This window comes from Pectinophora gossypiella, chromosome 13 (assembly GCF_024362695.1).
Source record: "Pectinophora gossypiella chromosome 13, ilPecGoss1.1, whole genome shotgun sequence".
NCBI classification, from domain to species: domain Eukaryota; kingdom Metazoa; phylum Arthropoda; class Insecta; order Lepidoptera; family Gelechiidae; genus Pectinophora; species Pectinophora gossypiella.
In genome coordinates this window covers 3,998,573-4,014,344 of record NC_065416.1, presented here as the reverse complement: position 1 = coordinate 4,014,344, position 15,772 = coordinate 3,998,573, and the positions used below count along the sequence as shown (strand labels likewise).

At 38.9% G+C, this 15,772-nt stretch overlaps 1 protein-coding gene and 2 long non-coding RNA genes across 5 annotated transcripts in view; 1 reads left to right on the top strand and 2 right to left on the bottom strand.

Annotated features, from left to right (window-relative positions):
* LOC126371775 (uncharacterized) overlaps positions 1–15,772 on the bottom strand; it is a 267,333-nt gene that overhangs the window by 5,842 nt on the left and 245,719 nt on the right. The gene's annotated exons all lie outside the window — the stretch shown is intronic.
* LOC126371743 (translocation protein SEC62) overlaps positions 1–15,772 on the bottom strand; it is a 35,346-nt gene that overhangs the window by 5,842 nt on the left and 13,732 nt on the right. For all 3 annotated transcript variants that reach the window (XM_050017091.1, XM_050017090.1, XM_050017092.1), the window contains exons 3-7: positions 11,054–11,187; positions 9,755–9,871; positions 3,740–3,978; positions 1,026–1,212; positions 572–750 (exon numbers count right to left, since the gene is read on the bottom strand). In XM_050017091.1, coding sequence (XP_049873048.1) covers positions 572–750; positions 1,026–1,212; positions 3,740–3,978; positions 9,755–9,871; positions 11,054–11,187 — 856 coding nt within the window. The remainder of the gene's footprint in view (positions 1–571; positions 751–1,025; positions 1,213–3,739; positions 3,979–9,754; positions 9,872–11,053; positions 11,188–15,772) is intronic.
* LOC126371776 (uncharacterized) lies at positions 4,865–9,598 on the top strand. The gene is made up of 2 exons (XR_007567072.1): positions 4,865–5,083; positions 9,320–9,598. It is a non-coding gene; the product is annotated as an uncharacterized LOC126371776 (long non-coding RNA).

The window sequence follows — 15,772 nt, the reverse complement described above, 5'->3', positions numbered from 1 at the left end:
TAAATTCACTTATTTACTAATTCTTCCTAAAATTAAGAGCTGTCAATCATCCGTCCCTCTCCTTTTCGGCGGATAAGAAAACGACGGGTATAACTTAAAATAAAATTAGGAGGTGTCTGCAGGAATCGGGGCCACTATATACCCTAAGATTCGGAGACACCCGCACCCGCGGCCCAGGGTGTTTGTGATATCGTAACGAATATTGAGCGGGATGATTCTCATCATGTTTCAGAGTTAATATCAAGTGGAATTTTCCGTCGCAAAATTCACTTACAACCTGTATATATTTATTTATTAGCTGTGGCGTGGGCGTACTTTCGGACAATCAGGTGATCGGTCTGTAATGTCCTAACCAAACTAGAGATCACAAAGTGATTTTTGTGATATGTCCCCACCAGGATTAGGACTTGGGACCTCCGGATCGTAAGCCACGTGGACCACGGAGGCCGTTGAAGGTGGTGTGCTTAAATTTATTTAGTCTTATTTTTGTGTGTTTCTTTTATAAGAAACTATTTTCTTATTTATTGGGGATGTAGTGGTAAGGTTATGTCATGTGTTATTAATCACTTACTGTGGCTCCTCCCTGTCGGCGAGGTCGGCGCCGATCCCGGCGGCGGGTGCGTCCTCCGCCTTGCTAGCCACTAGCGGCGTTTTCTCGTCACCTTCGTCGTCCGAATGCTTGTCTTTTTTGCGCTTCTTCTTGTTTTTCGACGCTTTATCGCTCTCCGAGCCGGGTCCGCGGTATTCGTACTGGAATTCATAACAAGACATATTATTTTTTCATTTCTTTTGGGGCAAATACAATTTAGTGAACCATAAGTCATTCAGAAGCGAAATTTGAAAAACCAAATAAAAATAAATTACAGAAAACTCGGTGAGACGGGTGGTACTAATAAATTAATCTCAGCTTTGAGACGGCTCTCAAGATCATGTCAATGTGACAGTTCTTATATAAAAACAGGGACTTGAGCATGATGACAGGTCTTATATAAAAACAGGGACTTGAGGTTGTTATGTCAACTGACTTTGTAGAGCGGCCAGAACGAGGCGAAGAAGCCGACGTCCTCGGTGAGGTTGGGCAGCAGCCACAGGTGGTGCCGGGACAGCGTCACGAGCCACACCACGCAGAATATCACCACGCGCAGGACCGTCAGCGCAATTATCATCACCAGGAACGCGGCCGCCGCGATGCTCAGGTAGTACACGCCTTTTCTGGAAACAAGAAAGACAAACTTGAAATTTCTCACATACGTACATGAACTCACGTCCGTAATCCCTAATGGGGTGGGCAGAGCCACAAGTGGCACAATATACCATCACACTTGTATCCCTGCAGGAGTAGGCAGTGGTGAATTGTATATATTATTGGTGCTAATTCCTGCAAACACCATCTAATTTCATTTTAAGTTATATCTGTCATTTTCTCATCCGCCGAAAAGGAAAGGGACGGGTAATCGACAAGCATAAATTTTATGGAACACACGCCAATTTTAAGCACAAATCTAAAACAACCAACCAACCACAAAAACCAACAAAATTTTACATTGGCCAATAACCCGACAGAATTATGTTGACAGCACACGTCAAACGGTTTGCATACCAGTGAGATACCTTTTTGATTCGCCCGGGTTATTCATTCATTTACTCATTCTTCCTAAAATTAAGAGCTGTCAATCATCCGTCCCTTTCCTTTTCGGCGGATAAGAAAATGACAGGTATAACTTAAAGTAAAATTAGGAGGTGTCTCCAGGAAACGGGGCCATTGTAAAGGTACAGAACTAAAAAATATTTTGGGGTAAGTATTCTCTGTGTTTGGTGTAATTGTGTCGGTTTCAATGAGTTTAGGATAAACAGAAAACTTTATAAAAAAACATGAATTTTCGACGAAAAATTCCACTTGAAATTAACTCGGAATCATGGTCTGAATCATTCCCCTGAGTATTCGTTATGATGTCACTAACACTCTGCATTGTCGACTAACGAATTGGGTATTTGACTGGGTCAAAGATAAATTAGAAAATGGTAATCTAGAAACAGAAGCCAGTCTAAAATTATCAAAAAACGATGTCATATTACTTATCGACTTATTTTAGAATTTTAATTACAAATTAAGTAACAATGAGTACGACGTTTGACCGCTTTTATTGATGACGTCACAGGACAGTATTTCCATACAAACCCCAAGGTAAACGTTCGTTTTGACGTTTCGTAAAAAGTATTTCATTTGACTAGGTTGTCAAGTAGGCCATAAGTGGGGTATAATAGGCCCATCTGTATATAATGGCTTACTACCGGAAATACTGGATGCAGCGTCCACCCAACCTTTTAAAAAGCTCATAAAAGAGTGGTTATTTGAGAACATATTCTATGACTTTAATGAATTTCTTTGCTATAATAATGTATACACTTAATTAATGTACTTACCAACGACATGTAGCTTCATCATCATCATCAGCCCATTAACGTCCCCACTGCTGTTCACGGGCCTTCCCTATGGATGGATAGGGAGATCGGGCCTTAAACCATCACGCGGGCCCAGTGCGGATTGATGGTTATTAACGACTGCTAATGCAGCCGGTACCAACGGCTTAACGTGCCTTCCGAAGCACGGAGGAGCTCGAGATGAAAACTTTTTTTTGTGGACACCCATCCTATGACCGGCCTTTGCGAAAGCTGCTTAACTTCAACAATCGTGCGTTTACCGCTGCGCCACCGAGCTCCTCATGTAGCTTACGTTAGCAATAAAGATTTGTATTTGTGTTATACATTGTTTTAACACAACGACAGGGATGACATATTACTCATCATCCCATCCCGTGATCATGGCACTTGCAACAGTGTCGAAATATCGGGAGTCTCATATCCCCATTTAAACGCGGCAAGAACCCGTTATTATGTGCTTTCAATTCAATTCAATTCAAATTATTTATTTTCAGACACAGGTCCATAGATGTTAGTAACAAAACAATACAATACAAAAACTCTTTATTGCACTTGAATCACATTAAAAATACATTAGTATTATAATTAAATTGGTAGTACAACAGGCGGCCTTATTGCTAAGGTAGCAATCTCTTCCAGGCAACCTTTAGGTTTTTTTTTTTTTTTGACGTGACTTATTGTAGATTTGCCGCAGATGGCATTAACTACTTGGCCGGACAAATGGGGAGCGCTGAAGGCTCTCACCCGGTACAACGTTTAAGACAACAGGCCTGAGGGTGCCCAGTTGGGCGCGAACCTCGGCTCAGGGCGTCGTCTGAGAGCTTTAGGTATAGGATATTATGAATTTAATGAAAAATGTAGCGGGATAGACAGTGCAAAAAAATAAAATAAAATAATAATAAAATAATAATAAAAAATGTTGAAAAATATAAGTACTTATAACTAGATAAACTATAATATATAACAATGCAAACTTAAAGCTAGGGTTAGTATAAAACAGAGCAAATGAAAACTTAAGAGAGGTGGAGCTTCACCCATCGGCGCAGCAATGGGGAGTCCCACTTATCAGCGAACACACTCAGAATGGTGTTGGTAGCGCCGCGGAGCCGCGACAGCAAGGAGGCGCTGCGCTTCCGCATAATGGCATAGAAGTCATCAATGCGCGCCTCCGCAAACATGCCCGACGCACTGCAGCGCCACGGTCGCCCCAACAGCACTCTGAGCTCGTTATTGTACTGGACGCTTTAATTTTGTATTTGTGTTAGCCTATTGGACTGGGGTAACGAATCATCCTCACCTGACAGTGGCAGGCCACAGCGGGAACATGCACACAGTGATGGTGCCGAACACGACGAGCGCACCGCACACCCAGTAGTACCACGGCATAGGGTCGTATATCCACACGTATGCGTCATTGGTGTCCAGGAATATCTGGTCCATGTGCATCTCCAGCCGGATCTTGCGCTTCTTCTTCTCTGACTCCTTGCCTTCTTTGCCTTCCTTGCCGTCTTTGCCTTCCTTGCCTTCTTTTGTGTCCTGAAAGATTTGGTGGTTTGATATTCATCATAATCTAGTCATCTGTGGATGATGTTGTTGGCAGACTCTAATACTGAATTTCGAAGAAAAATCATTTATAAATAAATTGGGCTTAATTAACACATCAATTTAGGGATTTTTATTTCATGGTCTCTCATACATCGGAATTTCGTTCATAGCTACAGTGTACTTTCGAACTAACGTACATCGAAATCGTATACTTGTGAACTAACATAGATCGGAATTTCAAACTTCGAAATTCAGTATTAGAGTCGTTGTTGGCAGTACCTATACTAGTTTTAAGACCTTATTGTACTACGTTTTTAACAGCTGTTTTTCGTCCGTAATAATAAAAAAAAAAACATGTCCCTAGCATTATCCCTTTTTTCCACAGGGTCCGCTTACCTAACCTGAAGATTTGACAGGTAAAATTTTTTACCTTTAAGCGACTGCCTGTCTGACCTTCCAACCGGCGAAGGTAAAATGACCAACCTCGGCAACCCTGGCGTTAGGGTTATTATTGATTCGCCATAGGGTCCTGACAGATGATGATGATGAGGGTCCTGACATTGACTCATGTGACGACCACGTACTACATTAATAAGTAGTAACCGGAACCAACGGTTTTCGAAGCACGGATCATCTTACTTTTGGACAATCAGGTGATAAGCCTGTAATGTTCTGTCCAAAGTAAGGATCACAAAAGTGATTTTTGTGACATTTTATTTTTTTTATTTTATCGTTTATTGCAAACTTTACAGCATAAAACTACAATATTAACACCTTTTTTAAAATATAGTGGGGACAACCGGGATTCGAACCCGAGTCCTCCGGATCGTGAGCCCAACGCTCAACCACTGAGCCACAGAGGCCGCGAAATGTGTACCTACTAGTGATGTAACGAATATTCGCATTCGCATTCGCATTCGCGAATATCCGCAAATTTTTGAATATTCGCATTCGCATTCGCATTCGCAAAATTTATGCGAATACTTAGCGAATGTTTTAGCGAAAGTTCATCTTGAGCTACATTAGAGTGGTGAAAATGTGTCGCTTTCTTTTTACATTTGTTAATGGCTGCAATGATTGATTCTTGTGACTTAAGGTGATGTGTTTCAGTCAGCTAGGTAACGCTGCGTCAGTAGATGGCGTTACTTCTGCAGTTTTCGTATTTTTTTCCATTTATTCGTTTAGTGTTGAGTTCTGACCCAGTGAAATGTTAGGTGGCGAAATCTTACATACATTATCTTTAAGTTAAGCTACAATTTTGAAGTATTTACTGAAGATATCATATTGAAACATTGCATCAAAAGTTGATGTCATTTCAATTTGTGTACAAACACGAAGCTGTCACACACACATGCGAACTAGGTTAGCTATTAAAAGAGATGCATAATTTGAAGTCTACTTCTAACTTCTAAATGGCGCATTTGGTAAAGCAGTAGCCGCCATTCTTAAGGTTCACGGTTCAAACCCAACTGCATGTTTTAATTGTTTTTACTTTTTGTATTTTTTTTTTTACAATTGAATTTGGCGAACCCGTGTATTTGTTACGGAATTTTCAAAAAGTATCACTTTTACCAATAATATTATAATTAAGTATACAATAATTTACTTTGCACTAAAGTACCTTCCGTAATTTCCGTATTTTTTATTTTGTAAAATTCTAACAGGCATTAATCGCATCAGTGAACATGCGGCTAACTAAAAAACTACTGAACGGATTTTCATACGGTTTTCACCAATGAGTAGAGTGATTCATGGGCGTGCTTTAGGGTTTATAATTTATACAAGTATTTTTTTTGTATAAAATGGTTCAAAAATGATGATGAATGTCAAACATAATTATCGTTACAAATATAGCCGACTTGGAGCTTTCGGCGAAAACGCTGCCTGAGCCCATTGAGATATAACAAAACAACGTATGGTTGAATTCTTCCTTTTTTGTAGGTATACCGAAAAGTCCACAATATGTCATAATAATTATATTGTGTATAAAGAATTGTGTATATGTATTGTATGATTTTACAAATAACGATCACAGTACAGTAATAATAAGGTAGATTTTTCCTAAATTGCGTAGGTTCAAACTTTGTCGCATCGCGTTTGAAAGATGTAATAGCGCTTCAGGACGTCCCGCAAGCACAGCGCTGATGTCGCAGTATCCGCATATAATTATTATGACTTGTCATTTAGTTCCAATAAAATCCGCGGGACTTCATACGTATGTCAGTGACAGCTGGTGATAGCATGCGGGACACTTAGCACCTAATCGAATTCTATGTTGTTTTCGCGCCCAGTCCAGACGACTCACAGCGCATTTCTGGACATATACACTTCTCATCAAAAAAATCGAAACACTTCCGTTTTCATTGTTTCTGTCCGAATTTAACACAAAAAAGAATTCATACGATGAAAAAAAATACATAAAAGTATAGCTGGCAGTTTGGCCATTACAGTAATAAGCGAAAATTCTAAATTCAAAATTAGAATTTCATTTGTTTATCTTATAAACGAAATGAGTCACTGTTTTGAGACAAATGTGTGTTTAGGGTTGGAGTACATTTAGCGTTTAAAAACTAAAAATTGGCGCCTATCCTTAAACTTTTTGTTTTTTATTTCAATACTGTGACTTTGGGACGTCTGAAAAAAGGTTTTTTTTCTAAAACGTATGGATACTTCGCCCACAGAAGCCGCCCAAGTTGTGGCATTGCTGGATTCTGGCCTTAGTCAGCGTGTTGTGGCTGCAAGACTGCATCTAAGCCTGTCATCTGTTCATAGAGTCTGTAAACGTTATAGGGAGACTGGTTTGTTCACGCGCCGTTCAGGATCTGGCAGGAATCGGGTCACTTCTGAGCGAGATGATCGATTTATTGTAACAACTTCTTTAAGTCGACGCCTTAACGCTTTTCAACTGCAGCAGCGGCTTCGTGTTGTACGAAGGGTGGCTGTAAGTGACTCTACAATTAGAAGAAGGTTGAAGGATCGTGGACTGGTACCGCATAAGCCAGCAAATGGGCCGAAATTAACTGCAGACCATCGAAGAGCGCGCCTTAACTTTGCACGTGAGCACCTAAATTGGTCATACCTACAGTGGAGCAAAGTTCTCTTTTCTGATGAGTGTAAAATTATGCTGTATGGTAACGACGGAAGGAACAAGGTCTCCAGAAGAGACGGAGAACGCTATGCACAATGCTGCATTGAAGAAAAGGTCAGCTATGGTGGCGGTTCGTGGACGGTTTGGGGAGGAATCAGCGCCGACGGTAAGACAGAGCTTGCTTTCGTGTCTGGGCCACGTCTGCCTGCACTAAACTGTCATCGGTACGTCGAAGAGTGTCTCGAGCCTCATGTGATGCCCTATGCACATTTTATTGGCAACGGCTTCATATTCATGCACGACAATGCTAGGGCTCACACCGCGGGCGTCGTACGAGATTATCTTAACGAAGTCGATATCTCTATTATGGAATGGCCAGCAAGAAGCCCGGACATGAATCCCATTGAACATCTGTGGGATGAATTAAAGAGACGAATTCGAGCAAGAGATCCTGCCCCAGAAACACTTAGCCAGCTGCAAGATGCAATCCAAGAGGAATGGGACAATATACCACAGCATGTGATCGTGACTCTCATCCGATCGATGAAGAACCGTATGGAAGCAGTAATTAGAGCTCGGGGAGGGAATACAAGTTATTAAATAAACGTTTTTTAGCTTTTTTTTTCATTTACGTGTGTTGTTTTATCCATTTCCTTTATACTCCATACGGAATAAAAATGACTCATTTAACAAAATACGAAACCTATGAAAAATTCATTTAAATTTAGAACATTAACATTAAGATTTGATAAGCTCATATTACTCACTATTAAACGACATTTAACATTTATTCCTAAATGTACACATTTTTCTGATAATCCTGACAAAACGTAAACTTGCAAGGTGTTTCGATTTTTTTGATGAGAAGTGTATTTACGCGTGGTGTTTATTGTTAGGTTAGTTAGTTCAGGTTAGGACGTCTTTTTATAACGAGGACGTTAAAAAAAGACGAGGCTGGGACGTATTGAAGTAGTATTTCCTTATATACGCGGCCTGAAATGGGCTGTTTCGGGGACCTGAACTGGTTGCTGTCGAACTTATTATCACGTTTTCTTGATTAAAATTCATAAATAAGTCAAATAGAAAAAAGAAAAAAGATTTTCGTTAGTTTTAGATTTGTCATGATGTCTGTGATGTTTGTTTATTATACATAAGATTTTTTTTTTTTTTTTTAACTTTTTTATCCCTTTGGGGAAAGGCAAAGGCAAAGCCGTGCAGCCGTATACATAAGAATTTCAAAATTTATCTTATTTTTTTTCCCAAAGGGCAAGGCAAAGGGAACTATGAACATACAGCCATGTCTTGTGTTTTTTTTTCTTGATGATGATTAATGAAATTATGAAACCTAAGCCCCCACCCTCGGAGCAGACTCCTACTCCGAACCCCAAACGAAGTAAGCGGCTTGTTGGCGCAAAGCGAAAATAGATAGGTACACTTTGTTTATTGAATATTCCGATTTAATAATACTATCGGGAATGTTTTCCGACTAATGTGATCATTAACCACAAAACACCACTTCGTATTGATTATTTAGATTATTCAATGAAGAAAGCAACCTTCCCGTTCCCGGTCCCACCAAAAAGTCCGCGGCAAAGAGAATATAAATAAATCTGTATGTTGGATGGAAAAACAATTAATTATAAATGACTACTATTTAGGCCGGCAAATGCAACAACTTCTTTTTTGATTTGGTTTTCCCCGAAGGGTAAGGCAAAGGGAACTATGCCCATACAGCCATTTCATTTTATGTATTGATTTTTTATTATAATATATGTCCTCTTTTAAAACACGGTATTTACCCATTATTTAAAAATGTTTAAATAAGATACGTTATTACAAAAATATTTTTCCAATATTCCTTTTCTCAGATTGTAGTATTTTTAGTTTTTTATTTATATTTATTCTCTTCATACAACATCTCTTTATAAATTGTCACTGACATTCTATTACACTTGTCAAGTAGTCAAAGCCTTTAGAAAAAAAAAACTATCACGCACACAAACTAACATTGACACCTCTACACGCTCAGCAAATACACTGTAATCTCCACCACTACAAATGTAGAATTGATCAAAATTGAGGGTCTGAAATATGGTACTTCTCGTATTCGGACCCTAAATTTTTGTTAGTTTGCGAAAATAATACACCAAAATATTACTATTTATCGGTTTTATAACAATATTCCTCTATCCGTTTTCCTGTAGCACTGCATCAACTTTTGTATGGAAAACGAATCACCTTAAGCCCTTCTTTAACAACAAGTTGGATTTGGTGCGATGAACAATCAATGTTTTTAATGCTCAATAAAGAAATACCTTTTTTCATGTTAGTGCCACCATCTCTTACAATACATAATACGTTTTCTTTGGGAATTCCCCACGATGACAACATAGTTTCTAACTTTGCCGCTATATTTTCTCCTGTATGTCGCCCATCGTTGAATACTTCTGCTTTCAATACAATCATTTTTCGTTCAAAATTATTGGTAATTCCGTGACAAGTGAAACTTATACGAAACGTCAAACCTATCAAACATTTTAAGCGCGCTTTTTTGACATTTTAAAATATTCGCATTCGTATTCGCATTCGCGAATGTTGAAGATAATTATTCGCAATCGCATTCGCATTCGCGAATGTGAAAAATCCAACATTCGTTACATCACTAGTACCTACACATACCTTCCCCTCACAGGCGCTGCCAGCCTTGTCACCGTCCTTCTCGTCTCCACTCTTACTAGTCTTCTCCAAATCCTTCTTCTTCGACTTGCCCTTCAACTCCTGTTCGCTCACTGGAACCTACGGAACAAGACGCCGTTTCAAGTAAACAACAAAGATACACAACAACAAAAAAAAACAAACAAAAAACTATTACATATAACAACCCGTACAATAAGGGTCTATTAAAATATAACGAATAAAAAGAAATCAGCATCATTGATGCGCAGACTGCAGCTTTTTTTTTGACGTGACTTATTGTAGATTTGCCGCAGATGGCATTAACTACTTGGCCGGACAAATGGGGAGCGCCGAAGGCTCTCACCCGGTACAACGTGTAAGACAACAGTCCTGAGGGTGCCCGGTTGGGCGCGAACCTCGGCTCAGGGCGTCGTCTGAGAGGAAAAATATTTGAAATAATTAATCGACCCTAGTGATAAGCGCTGAATGAGGGAAATCGTCGACCACGCCGGCGGGGTCGGTATCGGGGAAGGGCGGTAGCCGACAGTGGGGATATGTCCACTGATCGGCTGTATTATCAATAAAACTTTATCGGTATTTAAGATAATTTACTAACATAGTTCTTAAGTTTGTTACTAACGAAATGGATATAGTTCTTCGATAATAAAATTTTTTTTTTTATTTTTTATTTAAAACAACCTCATTCAGCATAAAACGTCGCCTTATAGTTAAAACCACGTAAGCAATACGATATTTGTTTTAAAAAAAGTAGTTTCAATCAAGGTAAAAATTTATAGTGTCACATTATACCCGAAATTAAATTATATATAAAAGAAATCAGACGGCAGTTTTCACTAACACAGTTGGGTCGACCATTAGTGGCGCCGCATACGAGCCACGGGCCACAGCTACAAACGCCGCCACGAGAAGTTAGGCGCAGCTACAAAGATAGCTGAAGCTCGCGACAGCCACTTGTGGTCGGTGGCTGCTACTTTTTTTACCAATGACTGCAGTATCATAATGGACTCGGACGATAATCCTACATCCATATTTTTGACAACAGACTACGTGCGTGCGTTGCCTTCGACTTGAACGGGTTAACTGGGGAAGGGAAGGGAGGGGCGCGGAATCGCGCGAGTGGCGTGTGGCGACGTTTAGCGGCCGGTACGGGCTGCAAGAAGCGAGCAGCGACGATTAGAAGCGTGTGGCGGCCACCGACGTCAACCGTGTGCGGCGGGTCCATATAAAATGTATGAAAACTATAGGAAATATTTTAAGTTAATAGGTGGTGATTATAGGTACCTTCTTGGCCCTGTGGAAGAGTTTGTGCAGCAGCATCTGATGCAGGAAGTCTGTGACCTCCAGCCGCGTCTTGAAGATGCGGTTCTTACCCGTCGCCCATTTTGACGTCAGCAGAGCATCCACTGCTTTTGTGCCTGGAATCGTGAACAAAAAGTTACTAATATACAGTCGTATACCAGTCTATCCTAAGAGTTTGTTTACACGGCATACGACCACGGTATCTTGTAAACAACACTATTCGGAAGAATTTCAGAGAAATATATCTATTTACTTGTTTCATACTTTTAGAGCGTAATTTCTCCGCAGTCGGGTTTTAGGTTTGAACAATCAGGTAATCCCGTTCTAACCAAACTAGGGATCACAAAGTAATTTTTGTGATATATACCTTCGAACCCGGGACCTCCGGATCGTGAGCCGTGAGTGGTTTTCACTACAAGGCAATATGGCAAAATGCGTATACCCTTATAACGTAGAATGACAGCAGGACAGAAGTATAATTCATCACCTAACGCGGGAAATAGTTATACAGCTTAGTGTGAAAGAGACGAGAGATTTGTCACTGTAATCATGCTACGTTAAATGGGTATGTGTCGCTCTACATATTTCAAAAACGCGAATAATTTATTTATTTATTTATTGTAATAAAAAACAAAAAATAATAAAATTTCACCGATGTACGGTCACTAGTACTAATATGTATACACTTTGATACCATGTCAGATTAACTTTTTTGACAAATCGAACTGTAAGTCTCATTAAATGTCAAATAAGTTAGTGCGACAGGGTTCTACATGATAATGTTCATGACTGTACGTAAGTTTGATATCTACACAGATAATCTTCAGCAAAGTTGTTAAGCTGGATCGAAATCTGTTTAGAACGCATTACAATCTAGTTTCCAGACAATTTATTAGGCAAGAAATCCCCTTAAGAGTATTTTTTATTTATTTTATTTATTTATTTTTAGGGAAATTTACAGCAAAATTACACAAAATATACACAACTCTAAGAAGCTACATGCCAACAAAAAATTTCCACATATATGAGTCTAAACAGTTAACTACATACTAAAAAACGTAAACCGTTTGTTAACGGGATAAGTCCGATAACAGCAGCATTAACAAATAACTAGAAGAAACGAATTAATAAACGTGTAAGTACAGTTAAAGATACAATAACATCTGAAGTAAAACAGTTCAAATAATTCTATCAAACACTATAAGCCTAACCTATTAAAATGGCTCTGGGTTAACAATCTCTTTACGGATGCAATGCTAGTGCAGAAAAGGTCTATGTCAAGATCAGTAGACGCCTTGTTGAAACTATTACATGCTCTAATTATAAAAGTGTTACTACAGTAGTTTGTAGTTGCAGGCTGCAATGATAGGAGTGGTCTCTGACGAAAGCGTAGCTGGTTAGTGCGAATTCTAATCTTATTGAGTAATTCAGGGCTGTCAATCCTACCTCTAGCGACGTTCATTAAATAACAAATATCAGCGATGTTCCGTCGTACAGCTAGGGGTAAAAAATGATATTGTTTACAGCGATACTCATAGTCGGGAAGCTTTTTATGAGCTTTATAGTCGAGAAAACGTAAAAATCGTTTCTGAACACCTTCAATACGGCCTATGTGAGTTGCATATTGAGGGTTCCATACCTGGGAGGCGTACTCTAAGTGGCTACGTACGAAGGCACAGTATAATATTTTTATTGACTTCAGAGTCCGGAAAGTAGCGGAAGTCCTCATAACAAATCCCAAAGCTCTTGAGGACTTGTTAATGACATAGTCGAGGTGGTTAGTAAATAACATTTTCCTATCATGTATTACACCAAGGTCTTTAATTTCGTTGACTTTAGAAACTTTTTTATTTAATAAAACATATTCAGAATCAAATAAAATATACCTACGCGTGAATGACATGAAAAAACATTTAGACACATTCAGATCTAATTTATTATGAATGCAATATGTTTCAAACCTGAATAAGTCAGCCTGAAGTTCAGTTACATCAGACGCTTTATTTATTACCTTAAGTATTTTCATGTCATCAGCAAACAGCAAGATATCAGAGTTGCAGAAGCAATTCTTGATGTCCATAATGAAAATTACAAACAGCATAGGCCCTAGTATCGATCCTTGAGGGACCCCAGAAGGAATGGTGGACCAGTCAGATGTGAATCCGTTAAGTACGACTGCTTGAGTGCGATTGTCAATGTACGAAGCAAACCATCTATACAAGTCACCGTGTATGCCAGCCGCCATCAGTTTTTCCAACAGCACACTATGGTCGATCCGATCGAAACATTTGCTATAATCTGTATAAATTACGTCAACCTGAGTTCCATTCTCCATACCCTTAGTGATACAGTCATTTGCCAGGATAAGGTTAGATACTGTTGAACGGTTCCTTAAGAATCCATGCTGTTCATTTCCAAAGTAACATTTAAGAGCATTGTATACTTCACCATGTACTAACCTCTCAAATATTTTAGCAAACAGGCACAATTTAGAAATGGGACGGTAATTCTCAACATTACTCTTGTTACCTTTTTTCAATACAGGAGTAATAAATGCAGCTTTCCAAATCGATGGGACCAAACCCTCATCCAGCGAACGCTTAAACAATATACACAACGGTACCACCAGGGCTTCCGCACAACTAACAATGAAAACAGGCGGTATCATATCTGGGCCTCCGGACTTGGACATATCTAAGGACTTTAACAACGACAACACGTAACTTACATTAATCTCAATATTACTAATATAATTATTACTTAAATCCGGAATACTACGGGTTGAAGGAGTAACGCTAGGCACAAGAAAGGTTGAGTGAAAATATTCGGCGAAAAGATTACTAATGCTCCGCCCGGTATCGGCTATTTTATCTTTGTAGTAAATAGTTTTTGGGTAAACACTACTCTTATTTTTACTTTTAACATACGTCCAGAAGGATTTAGGGTTGGCTACAATGGAAGATTCAATTTTAGTAATGTACTCATCAAAGCAGCTTTTTTCAAGCAATTTAGCTCTTTCACGAAGTATCGCAAACGATTGGTAATCTGACGCATTATTGTAAGTTTTATACTTGGAATGATATTTGTATTTTTCTTTTAAGATTTTTATTAAGGCTGGGCTATACCACGGCGGGTGCGAGTTAGTAACTATAGTTTTTATAGGAATGTATTTATCTCTAAGTTCATATAATTTATTATAAAAAAGATTAGTTGATTGGTCCAATTCGGGTGAGTTTAAATAGTTTTCCCAACCAATATTATCAAGTTCAGAGATGATAGAGGAGTAATCGCCACGATTGAACAAGTATTTAGTTTTTCTGCTATCTTCCAATGCATGTATTTCAACAAAGTTAGCAGAAATACGCAGGGCCTTGTGCTGGTCGTCCTCCTTTACAAGCGGGTCGTCGCAGTGCTGAACAGTAATATGATCATTAGACAACACCAAATCAAGCACTCTTTGATTGATATTGAATTCACCATTATACTGCGATAGACAAGAAGTTGTTATTTCGTCAAGGAATTCCGTTATGTAATCGGCTGTGTAATTGATCGGTATCATCTCATCCCCATCACTCGAGCGTACCCAAGCAACATCCTTACCGAAATTAAAGTCGCCTAATATAATAAATTTGTCCATGGGATGCGACAACATTAATGTAGACAAATTACTAAGAAAACTTTGAAGTTGTTCTTTATAAGAATTACCACCTTCTTCCTTAATTAAATACAACGAACAAATATGCAATTTATAAGTTATAGCCGGTTTAGTGCGTTTAAGAGTAATGGTTACCCAAATATCCTCAGCCGAACTTCGCCATTCGGGCCTATCGGTCACACACAGATCCTTACGTACAGCCAAAAGTACCCCTCCACCTAATTTTTGCCCGGTCTTTTCATAATTACGGTCACTACGCCATACCAAGTATCTCCCGTCAATTACCTCGCAATCAGAAATACTGTCCAAGAGCCAAGTTTCAGTTATCGAGAGCACATCATAGTTGTTCAAACAGACGCTTCCATAAAAATTACTGGTCTTCGTACGCAAGCCACGGACATTCTGATAATAAATGCTAAGTGAAGTCATTTCGGATAATTACTATAGCAAATATAAAAACACTCAACATGAATATGCAACTCAGACGATAGGGTTACAATACACATATACACATAAAATTGACTATTAGGTACATAATAAGATATTATTCTCATCGCTAGACCTAGGTACAATAAATAATATATAATAACAACCGAGCAAAGATAGGTAAAATATAAAAGGCGCTTACCGGAATTGAATAGCACACATAGCAATAATAGAAAAGTGCAACTAGCACTGCAACCGGCTACGATACTCAAACTTTCTAAGACCATATTGATATATAAAAAAGTATAAATGATTAGGTAAGTTATATACAGTAAGAAATTAAGTATAAGTATTACACTTTGACCATTTTCGAGATATCCTTTTCCGACTTCAAAGCAATAATAGGTGATGTCTCGTCTCTTCTCACGTAGATTTTTGAATGCTTCACCCAAATATAGCGGAACCCCTGCTCATTGGCAACTCTCTTAGCTTTGGTGAGCAAGTTCTTGTTCTGTATCGTAAGATGGTCATTGACAAAAATCTTTTGACTTCCTTTTAATCCAAGGTCAGCAGGAGTAAGAGATCCTTTTTTCGCAGCAGTTCTGGCGGCAGCTATGAAA